The 12,726-nt window shown below is 50.4% G+C and overlaps 1 protein-coding gene across 2 annotated transcripts in view; it reads right to left on the bottom strand.

Moving 5' to 3' along the window:
* The window catches only part of B3GLCT (beta 3-glucosyltransferase), a 113,001-nt gene that overhangs the window by 40,454 nt on the left and 59,821 nt on the right, over positions 1–12,726 (bottom strand). For both annotated transcript variants that reach the window (XR_007131377.1, XM_047755714.1), the window contains exons 8-9: positions 7,927–7,990; positions 1,226–1,345 (exon numbers count right to left, since the gene is read on the bottom strand). Coding sequence is in view for 1 of the 2 variants with exons in the window: in XM_047755714.1 (XP_047611670.1) it covers positions 1,226–1,345; positions 7,927–7,990 (184 nt within the window). In the remaining variant the exon portion in view is untranslated. The remainder of the gene's footprint in view (positions 1–1,225; positions 1,346–7,926; positions 7,991–12,726) is intronic.

Genomic DNA, 12,726 nt, shown 5'->3' with positions numbered 1-12,726 from the left:
ACCATTTAGTGACCACAGGGCAGGGGCCCGGGAAATGCTGGGTACCGTCCCTTCCCTCTCTGCAGCCAGGGAAGATACTGACAAAGGGAGAGAAGAGCAGGGGGATGTTTTAGTGCGAAATGACAGCTGACTCCCTTTTGAGAGCCCAGCCTTACTTTGAAGTTGAAAGTATTTCACGGTCCTTTATCTATCATCTACCCAAGTCCAGACATAGCGGATTCTATCCTCTGCCAGATCTAGCGTTACTGCAAGCTCCCGGCGCCCTGGAGCCCTGAGCTGGCCACTCGGATCCAGGGGCACACGGAGGGGGGTGGACAGGCCACACTCGGGCCCGGGGTGCTTGAGGGCAGGGGCTGTTCTGACCCCTTTATCACCTCTCCTAGGCCTGAAACAATATCCAGTCATGCTCCCTACATCATCTGGGGCTGGTTTATAGTGACAGGTAACTGCAATTTTGTCATGTCACTCAAGGCATGAGGAGGTCAACCCCTCCAGGTTTCCCAGGACACACCAGAGAGCAAGCAAGCACATCATCTAGAAAGACATTTTCCCCGGGGAACTGGCCAACAGTGCAGATTCTCTCCTGCTGCTAGAGTGGGTCTGTGTGTGTCTGTGTGTGTGTGTGTATACACACTCCTCCTTGAAAATGCAGCACAGATTTCTGTGTCACTGACTTGAAAATGACAGACAACACCTGAGGCAGGGAATATACTTTCGCTTCTGAGCTCCGGGGTCTTCAGGCTCATTCTGGGGCTGGACCAAGGCTCCACCATAACAAGTCAGTTCATCCTCAGAGCTCGGGACGGTCCCACATGGGATCAGAGCAGGGCCCCTGCTGAGAGGCACTGGGGGTGGGCTCGAGGAGAAGCCTCTGGAAGAATGGGAAACATGTGACGCTACCTTCCTCGGAAACAGAATTCCAGCAGCTCCGAGTTCCGCCTGCAGCAAAAGCAGCGACTCGGGATGCGCTGTGTCCACGGAGCTGCGGCTCCACAGGACGGCCCCGGGGTGAGGCCGTGCCTGTCGCAAGCTCACTGCCCTCGCCACAGGCCGTGTCACCCCGCGTCTCAGGGCCCCCGTCTTCCTGTATAAAGGGGGTCCCAACAGCGCCCACCTTACGGGGCTGGTATCACCGGGAGGTCATCCTCGGCTGGCACGTGGCAGACGGTGACGTGTCTGGTGTGCAAGGTGTGCGACCCGGAGGCCGGGTCCTCCTGTTACTTACACAAAGCGGCAGGAGGGCACGGAATGTGGTCGCACAGGAGGCGTCGCCACCGTCGGTACAGAACTCAGGCACCGGGGTGAGGGCCGGGCCGCGGCCTCCGTCCCAGACGTAGAGCGCGATCTGTCACACAGGAGAGCGGCCTGAGTGCAGAGGCTCGACCGACGCCCCCAGGGAGACGAGGCAAGCGGGCCAGGCAGAGCCGACCACCCCTTCTAGAGGGCCATCGACCTGCCCACCGCAGCGGGGGTTATTATGTACAAAAACGGTCATTCCGGGCAGAGCAATCTAATCTCTTATTAACCATCAACAATTACGAATCCATATTCTGACCTCTGCAAAACTCCAAAGTTGTCACAAGCAATTTCACGGAAGCTATTTAGAGATTCTAAATCATCACCGAGAAAAATAAAAGGAAACAGCATCATGACTGGTTTCCCGCAGGAGAGTAATTACACACCCTGAAGAGCTGGCTGGAAATATCTCAAAACATTGGCTAAAATACCTTTAAAAGCATTTTAAATGTGCTAAGCTGGCACAGCAGTGTGGAGCTTCGGAAGACAAAAAGGTCAACGTGAGGACCTGGGGAGGACGGCACGGAGGGCACATCTCCCCAGCAGGTGGCAGCTGAGCTCTGGGGACGCCGAGGTTCTGACTTGCATTTGGAGAACAGAGCCCACGATCCCCCGTGACCCACCTCAGGTGGGGCGTCTACCAGCAACCCCCACACAAGGCGGGGACTCTGGTGCTAGGTGGAGGGAGGGCCATCTCCAGAAGCCAAAGTCAGGCCTCCCTGACTCGTCGCCTATGTGGTCCGGAAACCGCTCACGGTCATTTAAAGCGGCCCTAAGTCAGTACGACCTCCTAACAGGAGGCAAAAGCTGGTGCAAATCCTTTCTGAGGAACCCGCCACCTTAATACAGGACTCACAGGACTGCCTCCGATCAAGTTCCCAAGGAGCAAGAGTTCTCAGAAAACTCCCAAGGAGTAAGCAGCACAGAGAGACGAGCGGAGGAGCAGGAGCCAGCAGACACAGCTCAGTCAGGCCCCAAAGACCCCAGGGATCGGAATTATCAAGCACGGATCATAAAATTACTGTTTTGTGTATTTTTATAAAGAAAACTTAAAAACATGAGCAACCTTTCTAAAAGATTTTACAAGAGAGCATAATTTGAAAAAGAAATGACCAGAACATCTAATCACTGAAAAACATAATACCTGGGGAATTCCCTGGTGGCCGAGCAGTTAGGGATCCAGTGTTGTCACTGCTCTGGCTTGGGTTTGACCCCTGGGCTGGGAACAGCCGCATGCCACAGGTGGAAAAAAAAAAGAAAAAGAAAATATAATGCTTAACATGAACATTTTAATGCAGAGAGTAACAGCATATTAGACCCAGGTGAATAAAAACTAGGGAACTAAAAGATGAAGCCCCCCCCCCCAAGTTATTTGAAATGTAGCCGAACAAGAAATAGAGATGAGCTGTGAGAGGGAGAAGTTCAGAGCTCCACTGCATCTAAGGTCCAGGAGGAGACAGCAGAGGAGATGAGCAAACAGTGAGACAACAGCCGAGAATTTTTTAAAATTGTTTAACAATCCTATTGCAGAATGTTAAACAGGATTAGAGAAAAGATTCTGCACCTAGGCTTCTCTACCACAGTGACACTGCAGCCAGAGAGAAACGACCCATGACCTCAGAGGAGCCACACAAGCGTGCTGCTGCCTCCCTCAGAGCACGGCCGCAACAGAGGCCCGAACACAGCGGGAAGCACTCCCACCCGAGAACAGGGCTCTCGACCCAGGACTGCCTGCACAATGCAACTAAGTCTCTAGAACAAAGCCGAAATAGAGTAAAGAAAGAAAAAACTGAGAATGTGCCACCTCGCTAAAAAGGGAATTCTGAAGTATGTCCTTCAGGAAGAATAAAAACAATCCCTGTCGGCAGGCCCGAGAAAGAAGAGGGAACAGTAAGCACAGACACCGGCCAACACCGAGTTAAGCTAATGCAAATGTGAACTGCAAAGGAGTGACAGCATCTGAGCTGCAGGGTTCAAAACAGAACAGAGTTCCTGCTGCAGCACCATGGGTTAAGGCTCCGGCATCGCCACCGCAGCAGCTCGGGAGGCTGTGGTGACACAGGTTCCATCCCTGACCTAAGAACTGTGTGCCATGGGCGCAGCGAAGGAGAATAAACAAACAAACAAAATGCCAATGGAACAAAAATACTAGATAAAAGAGCATAAATTTGGAAAAGGATAATCAGAGTTAAATTATTCTCAGGCCCTTGAATGTTCAGGATATTGATTAATTAGCCATTGTTAAAATATTTAAAATAACCATTAAGGGATGGACATCGAGACTGAACTTTCAGGGAGTTCCCACTGTGGCTCGGTGCAAACCAACCTGACCAGTATCCATGAGGAAGCAGGTTCGATCCCTGGCCTCGCTCAGTGGGTTAAGGACCCAGCACTGCCATGAGCTGTGGTGTAGACTGGCGGCTACAGCTCCAATTTGACCCCTAGCCCAGGAACTTCCATATGTGATGAGTGTGAACCTAAAATGAAAAAAAAAAAAAAAAAAAAAAAGATTGAACTTCCAAAGTAGCAAAGGAGGGGGAGAAAAGAATAAAAAGGAAAAAAGAAAAATCTAAAGGCGAGGAAATTTTTAAGAAAACAAATGGGAGGCAAACGATAAAGTGTTAGTCACCTTGAAAAATATAAGTGTAAATTCACTATATGGTTTAAAGATTAAAAACTGTCAAACTGGGAGAGGAAAAAAGACATGTCCTCTTTGAAGAGACACACATGAAGACACAGCAACGCAAAAGGATTGAAGACAAAAAAAGGCTGGGGCGGGGGCGGGGGGGGGGGGGGGGGAGTTCCTGTCATGGCGCAGTGGTTAACAAATCCGACCAGGAACCATGAGGTGGCAGGTTCGATCCCTGTCCTTGTTCAGTGGGTTAAGGATCTGGCATTGCCATGAGCTGTGGTGTAGATCGCAGACGTGGCTCAGATCCCGTGTTGCTGTGGCTCTGGCGTAGGCTGGTAGCAACAGGTCCAATTAGACCCCTAGCCTGGGAACCTCCATATGCTTCGGGAGTGGCCCTAGAAAAGGCAAAAAAAAAAAAAAGATTGAAAGAAAAGGATGAAAAACAATTATGAGGCAAACACCCAAAGAAAGCTCGTACAGAAGTGTTCCTATTGATGAAATAAACGCCAAGGCAAAGAGCATCACTGGTGATAAAGATAAATCCATCAAGAGGATGTAAGAATTCTGAGCTCCTGCGCATTTACTTAACACAGGCTCAGAGCACAAACAGCAAGCACTGGCGCTCTCACAAGGACACAACGTCACCCCTATTGTGGAAGATTCCACATTCCTGCCTCGGTCACTCAAAGATCAAGCAAACAACAGGCGGAGGAAGGCAGGGAGGGAGGAGGAAGTAAAATGTGTGAAAAGCACAACAGATGAACCTGCTGGATTAAACCTCTTCCTTCTTTACTCTAACAGACATCAAGAGAGTATCATCATCCCTCAAGTTAGAACATAAATATCCTTTTCTCCACTTATGAAAAATGACCATGAACTGGGCCACAAAGCAAACCTAAAAACATCTCAAATGACTGTTATATAAACCAGTCATACTAAGTTAGAAATCAGTAACAAAACATCAGAGGAGTTCCCTTTGTGGCTCGGTGGTAACAAGCCTAGACGTGTCTCCTTGAAGACTCGGGTTCCATCCCTGGCCTCCCTCAGCAGGCTGGGGGTCAGGCATTGCCGTGAGCTGTGGTGTGGGTCGAAGGCGCGCCTTGGGTCTGGTGTGGCTGTGGCTGTGGCTGTGGCCAGCAGCTGCAGCTCTGATTCGACCCCTAGCCTGGGAACGTCCATGTATCACGGGTGTGGCACTTTAAAAACAAACAAACAAAAAACCATAATAACAACACACAAATATACTGAGTCACAATGAAGAATGTGCTCACATCGAGCACAGGGAAAGATATTCAGTATCTTATAAAAACCCACAGTGGAAAAGACACTGAAAACTAATATACACAAAACAATCACTTTGCTGCCCACCTGAAACACTGTCAATCAACTCTGTACTTCAGTTACAAAAAGAACTGAGTAAATGAACGGTTTCCAGCTAAATAAATAAAATAGAATAAAATCAAGTGAGTCACAGTCAAAAGACCACTTTAAAGCTTCTGTCCTGGAGAAACTCTTGTAGATGACATCATTACACGCGCCAAACACTCACAGACGGGGGAGGGGGAAGGGAGTGGGATGGACGGGGAGTGTGGGGTTGGTAAATGCAAACTATTATGGGTAGAATGGAGACGAGATGGGGTCCTGCAGTGCAGCACAGGGAACTCTGTCCAATCTCTTGGCTTAGAGCATGACGGAAGATAGGATGAGAAAAAGAATGTATATGGATATATGACTGGGTCACTGTGCTGTACAGCAGAAATTAGCAGATCAATCATAATTAAAAATCAATCATAATTTAAAAATCATAAATCAATCATAATTTTTAAAAAAGAAAAAGAATACTCATAGAAGCAGTGACTGTAACAGTAAAAAAAAAACAGCAGCAACCCACAAGCCCACTCCCAGGAAAACGGATGAATAAACGGTGGTACAGTCTCATGAGAGACTATTACAGAAAGTGACAGTAAGGTCACTATAGCCACACATACCAACATGGATGTGTTTTGAATTAGAACAATATTGGAGGAGTTCCCGTCATGGTACAATAGAAACACATCCTGGAGTTCCCGTCGTGGCGCAGTGGTTAACGAACCCGACTAGGAACCATGAGGTTGTGGGTTCGGTCCCTGCCCTTGCTCAGTGGGTTAATGATCCGGCGTTGCCGTGAGCTGTGGTGTAGGTTGCAGACGCGGCTCGGATCCCACGTTGCTGTGGCTCTGGCGTAGGCTGGTGGCTACAGCTCCGATTGGACCCCTAGCCTGGGAGCCTGCATATGTCTCGGGAGCGGCCCAAGAAATAGCAACAAAAACAACAACAAAAAAAGACAAAAGACAAAAAAAAAACACATCCAATTAGGACCATGAGGTTGCGGGTTCAAGCCCCGGCCTCGCTCAGTGGGTTAAGAATCCACTGCGGCTGTGAGCTGTGGTACGGGTCGCAGATGCAGCTCGCATCCTGCATGGCTGTGGCACAGGCGGGCAGCTATAGCTCTGACTGGACCCCTAGCCTGGGAACCTCCATATGCCTTGGGTATGGCCCTCAAAAAAAAAGACAAAAAAAAGGAACAATATTGGAGTTGCTGCTGTGGCACAGTGGGTTAGGGACCTGGCACTGCCTCAGCTGTGGCATAGGTTGCAGCTGCCTTGGCTTGGATTTGATCCCTGGCTCGGGAACTTCCATATACTGCAGATTTGGCTGAAAAAGGAAAAAAAAAATAGAACAATATTTATGGTACAAATCTGTTTATATCAAGTCCAGAAGAATAAAACACTGCATAATACATTATGCGAAGACACATACTTAGGTTGTAAAAGAAGACAAAGAGGAGAGAGAGCATTCGAGAAGGTTGCTTTCTCTGCTGAGAACCAAGGGGGACCGGGGAGACGCACACAGGCCTCCGCACAGAAATTCTGACTGGCCTTTAGCCTTTTGCATGGGCTAGGAATACGTTTTCGTATGTTAGTCAATGTTTAAGAGATTTCCAAACGTGGGTGTCTGCACACAAACTGTCTTTTCATTAAAAATATCTAGACAGACCCTGGCTGCTTTTGTGGAAAAGAATGATTTTTTTACATGTTTTCCCCTTCAAATAAGCTATTTCATCATTTTATAATAGCCCCCATGTTAAAATCTGGCGCGGGCCCTTTCTGCTCAATGCTGGCAGGCAGCCAGCACTGCTAGACTGAGTTTCAGGGCAAGACTGACCCCGACATCTAAGCTACTGATTCCTACAGCGGGGAAGGCAGCCAGACGGGCCCGTGGATGAAAAGGCACAGAGACCTGGGAGGATGACTCAGAGATTCATGGATTCATGACAGGACACCTGCCCCTGCCTCCAGGAGGGCTGGTCAGAGGCCCCCAGACCGCCAGGGGTCCAGACTGGCTCAGGCCTGCTCCAGGGGCCAAGTGCAGACCCATGACCAAGGCACATGGGCAACCAAAGCACCAGATTAGACCAGAGGTATTTAACGACATTTTGGGGGTTTTTTAAAATCCACCTTCAGACCCACCCACTGAGCTTAAAACAAAAGATGAAGAATCACAGATGCAGTTGCTTCGCTGGTCCTTCTCCAGCAACGTGAGCAGCATGAGCTTACAAGTGAAGGACCTCACTCACCGGAGCTGTGCAATTTCCCTGCTGGGAGAAGGCAGACGGAGTGGAGGCGGGCGGGGCCGAGGCGGGGGCGGGGGGACCTTTAAAGGATACACAGCTCCTTTCACATCAAAAGACACGGACTCTTTTTTTTTTTTTTTCCCCCTCTTTCTAGGGCCACACCCTCGGCATATCGAGGTTCCCAGGCTAGAGGTCAAATCAGAGCTACAGCTGCCGGCCTACATCACAGCCACAACAACACGGGATCCTGATCCCCCTGAGCGAGGCCAGGGAACCCACATCCTCACAGAGACTACACTGGGTCCTTAACCTGCTGCCACAACGGGAACTCCAAAAGACACAAACTCTTGATCACAAAGACTTAACCAAACATACTGTGACCTACCTCATGTTTCAAGTCTATCGTGAAGTCGGATTTCAGAGGCTCACTCTTTAACCTCTTGGTAAGCCTAGAAAATAGACACAATTGGAGTCTTTTAAAAACCAAAGAAAAATGTTAAACCAGAATAGCACATTCTTGAGACTAACGTTTGAAAACAAAAATATAAACGTGAAGATAAAAATAAGAGTTTAATTTCCCTGAGCAAAAGACTGTGAGAACACAATTATCTGCAGACCAAGAAATGAACGCAAAGGCTTGCTGCGTATGTAGCAGTCATCATGTCAACATCTGGAGAATAACATAAAACACAGTATGATATAATGAATAAGTCTTTTTAAAAAGCCATGAAACCTGATAATCCTTGACTAAATAATGACAGAGAAAGAAAAAGAAAAGAGGAGGTCCCCTGGGGCGCAGTGAGTTAAGAATCCAACTGCAGCAGCTCTTGTTGCAGTGGAGGCGTAGATTGGCCTCCTGGCCTGGCACAGGTTGCCACTACTGTGGCACAGGTGACAGCCACGCCTTGGGGTCAGTCCCTGACCCGGGTACTTCCATATGCCACAAGTGAAGCCAAAAATACAAGGAAAAAGAAAAGAAGTTTGCACAGTAGAGAAACAAAAATCAGTATTTTTTCAGTCTCCTAGGTTTCGGGTTTTTTTTTGTTGGGGTTTTTTTTTTTTTTTTTTTTTTTTGCTTTTTAGGGCCACATCCACAGCATATGGAAGTTTCCAGGCTAGGGGTCAAATTCGAGCTCTACAGCTGCCTGCCTACCTCAGAGCCACAGCAACATGGGAAACTCATCTCACTGAATATTAATGACAGTTTCTCTAGATATAAGCATTATTTTAGTGCCGCTACGGTTAGGAGGTCACACAGACAGATCACCAGGAAATGTTGGGCAGTGTGACCGCAACACTCACTGACACAGGATTGCTGGCCAGAGACATTTCGGTGAGAGACAGTCTAAGAAAGTGAATGTCACGAAATGTCTTTAGCTTAACAATCTTTCTGGCAACGTGAGCAGAAGAAACACTTAAGAAACCACAAATTGTTGCCTCACCTCCTAAGGGGACCACAAAGTCAAGGGAAGGCAACCAAGGGAACTGCACTCCTGCAGGGGGCGCCCTCGGTGACCCCACAATACCGAGTGCCCCTTCTTCCTTCCTAAGCTCTGATCTTTGCTTATATCAAAGTTTCCAGGCCTAGGGGTCTTATGGGAGCTACAGTTATCAGCCTACACCACAGCCACAGCCACACCAGATCCAAGCTGCACCTGCAACCTCACGGCAACGCCAGATCCTTAACCCACTGAGTGAGGCCAGGGAGCAAACCCACATCCTCATGGATCCTAGTTGAGTTTGTTAACCGCTGAGCCACGAAGCGAACTACCGCGAGCTCTGATTTGATTAATTATTCAGCCCAGGTCAGAACTGGTTTGATCCCAGCCAAGGCACTGAAACTCCCCGGCAGCTGGTCCAGAGGTTGGGACATGTCTGAAGTTGTCCCTATCAACTTTAATGGGACAGGCTCCCACTAGTGAGAGGATAAGCACTTACACTCCATGGCTAGAGGCTCGTTACTGCGGGACATCAATCAAAAACCCGTCACCCTTACTGCCTGCAAACCACAAAGCAACCCTGATTCAGGATGAAATGATCCTGTGAGAGAACCAGACTCCTCCGTCATGGTGGCCAACGCCTGCACCAACCACCGACCTCCCCTTCCAATGCCAGCAACAGCAGTGCCTTCATCCACTCTGAGTCCCCTTCTGCGACTGTGGCCACGGGCACGCTGACGTTGTCCCCAAACAGGAGAAAGTGAAGTTGGCGCGTTGGAACTCGGAGAGGCCGATGCGGAAGAGCCAGTGGGGGCTTTATGCCTCCTTCAGTTCTAAGGATAATACCCATTTCTTGAAGAATACATAAGACTTTCTCATTAGAAATCCATTTAAGAATATTATCTTGGAGTTCCCATCATGGCTCAGTGGTTAATGAATCCGACTAGGAACCATGAGGTTGCGGGTTTGATCCCTGGCCTTGCTCAATGGGTTAAGGATCCGGCATTGCCGCGAGCTGTGGTATAGGTCGCAGACTCGGCTTGGATTCCGCATGGCTGTGGCTCTGGCATAGGCCGGCGCCCAAAGCTCCGATTTGACCCCTAGCCTGGGAACCTCCATATGCTGCGGGAGCAGCCCAAGAAAATGGCAAAAAGACAAAAATATATATAAATATATTATCTCGGCCACAAAACAGCTGCCCCCCGGCTGAATTACATCGTCATGTTTATCTGCAGATTCCTTGTCTGCTTGTGGGAAAATGAACCGAAGCCGGCAACCGTCAGGATTTTGAATGTGTCACATGGTAGAGGTTGCATCTTAATTTTGTTTCCTGTTCTCTGGTGGGGGAGAGGGAGGAGGGCACGGAGCAGACCATGCTCAGTAACGAAGCCCCAGAATCCCAGTCTGTAGTTCATGGCTCAGCAGAGGCCCCCGCACGCGCAGGTTCACTGACGCCTCCTTCCTCTATCACGTCGGGCGGAGGGAAGTGCCGGCCACGCTCTGGGTGGAGCGAAGGGTTAGTCTTCTGGCTGCGGGTCCCTGAGCCATAGTGCCGGCACACCCTCCTGCATGAGGCCCTCCATACCTGCCCATCCTCAGCAGAAATACCAGGAGGCTTGGCCAGCAAGGGAGCAGCTGGTGCCCGTCCCAGGTCCTCCATGACCCCTCAGCACGACCACGAGGACACACACCTGCTGTGCGGCTGCCTCTGCCAAAGGCCAGTTCACCCATGACAGACACACCCCCTTCAAGACACCAGTATCTTGGCTGGTGCAGAAGCTGCAGTCCAACGCCACAAAGGCCCCCACGTCAGGCAAGGCCAGCACGAGGTGGCTGGAGATGAGCCCGAGCCAGAGCCAAGAGCGCCTGCGGGGACTCTGATCACCGCCACGCCCTGTGAGCAGTGGGGCCAGAAGTCACAGACGCGCGCGGGGGTCCCTGGAGGAGGTCCTGCTTTGACGCCAGCGGGCAGCGCGCCCCCCCTCCTGGTTAAAAAAGGAGGCTGATCGGGAGCACGGATGCAGCCATTTCCTGCGCCTCACTGGGTAAGAGCTGAGGTCGGCAGGGAGAGGCCTCCGGGAAGGTGACAGCCAGCCAGGACCTGCCTCCTGGAGGAAGAGAGGCGCGGAGCAGGAGGGGCCCCAGCTGTCTGCACATGGGACCTCCCGGACAGGCCATGGCCACACCCATTCCTCGCTCCCAGGATGTGCCTGGTTCTCCAGGGATCGGGGGACACACTGACTTAGGAGGCACGTGTAGCCCCCAAGTTAGACACACCGCAGTCACACGGACGCCTCCCATAGAGAAGTCAGGCCCATGGTTACAATTCCAGGCTGTGAGGCACAGTCAAGAGGGAGGATGACCGGAGGGGTGCTGCCTCCACCAGGGGAGGATCCTGAAGCACCGAGCACCGGGGGCAGCACCTCACCCAGTGGCACCGTGTGGGTTCTGAAGCACCCAGGCTAACGAGGGAGGGGACCCGACACACACACACGGCTGCTGGACACAGCAGGGGCTCCCTGTCTTCAAGGGGCAGCAAACCCAGCTTGATCACTTTGAGAATAAACAGGACCCTGGGCTGCTGAGACCGAACATGTTCCCCTCCTGCCTGCAGAGAGGATGATGGGGGGGTGTGGCCTCTTCCTGCTTCCCCTCCCCCCTGTCCTCCCCAGGAAGGAGCAGGGAGCATGGGCAGGTCCCCGAGGCACGGGTACAGGCTGGAAGAGGGTCTCCTTGCCGGCAGCCCAGGACGGGGTCCAAGGGTCAAGGTTCTTACTGGGTGGTAAGAGAACCACTCAGGCCAATTTAAGCACGAAGCGTATTAGATGGCTCATAAAATTACTAGAAAGGCTCAATAATAAAGACTCTAGACTGAGATCCCAAGAACAATCCCCCAGATTCAGAAATGGATGGTCCAGGAGCTGTGGCCTCTGCCACCATCAGGAAGACTCTGTCTTAGCCACCAGCCCCCCAAGTGACCCTCCTCTGTCACAACCTCCTCAGCCAAACAGATCCACATGCATTGTCTCCTTCCCCATATAACTCAGCCCGGAAAGAATTTCCCACAGTGCATCTGTCTGATGGCTCCGGCATCACAGAGCTGTTCCCTGACAGCTAGAAGGGCAAGACAACAGGGGGTTTTGTGGTTTTCATCATCATCTTCTGGATTCTACACTGGGAAGGAGAATATGAAACTGTAAGGAACTTTTGAAGGCCAAGGGAGTAGACAAGAAGTACTGGACAGCCACATTAACAGGGCGTCTGCTACCTTATGTATCTACAAGGGGCCAAAAAGCTTTTCAGGACTCCGGACCTTAGAGACACAGGACACTTACTGTAAGAAATAACAGTAAGTTAAAAAATATGCAGATATAAAAACTACAACTGTGTTATCCACTTTCCACTCTCTGAAGAACAAAAAAACGTAACAGCCTGAATTACTCAGAGGAAGAAAGGGCTGTCAACAACCTTATTTCTCCCGAATGACAATTTATCTTCCCCTTTTACAATTAAAAAGGCATGAGTGTGATGATCGCACAGACTTCCAGCTATGACCGTGTACAGTGCCTCTGGCAGCTGCTCCACGATTCCACGGTGCGTACAGATGCCCACGCCCAGAGCTGGCCATGGCCCCAGCCCCAGGCGTGCCGCCCATTCATCTTCGTACTGAAGACGCCACGCCTAGAGCTCCCGGGGTCCAGGTCCGTGAACAACAATGATCACACCTCTGGGTGTGGGACCCTCCG

The sequence above is a fragment of the Phacochoerus africanus genome, chromosome 13 (genome assembly GCF_016906955.1).
Source record: "Phacochoerus africanus isolate WHEZ1 chromosome 13, ROS_Pafr_v1, whole genome shotgun sequence".
NCBI classification, from domain to species: domain Eukaryota; kingdom Metazoa; phylum Chordata; class Mammalia; order Artiodactyla; family Suidae; genus Phacochoerus; species Phacochoerus africanus.
Note: the sequence above shows the minus strand (reverse complement) of the source record. Positions and strands in the feature narration are given on the sequence as shown.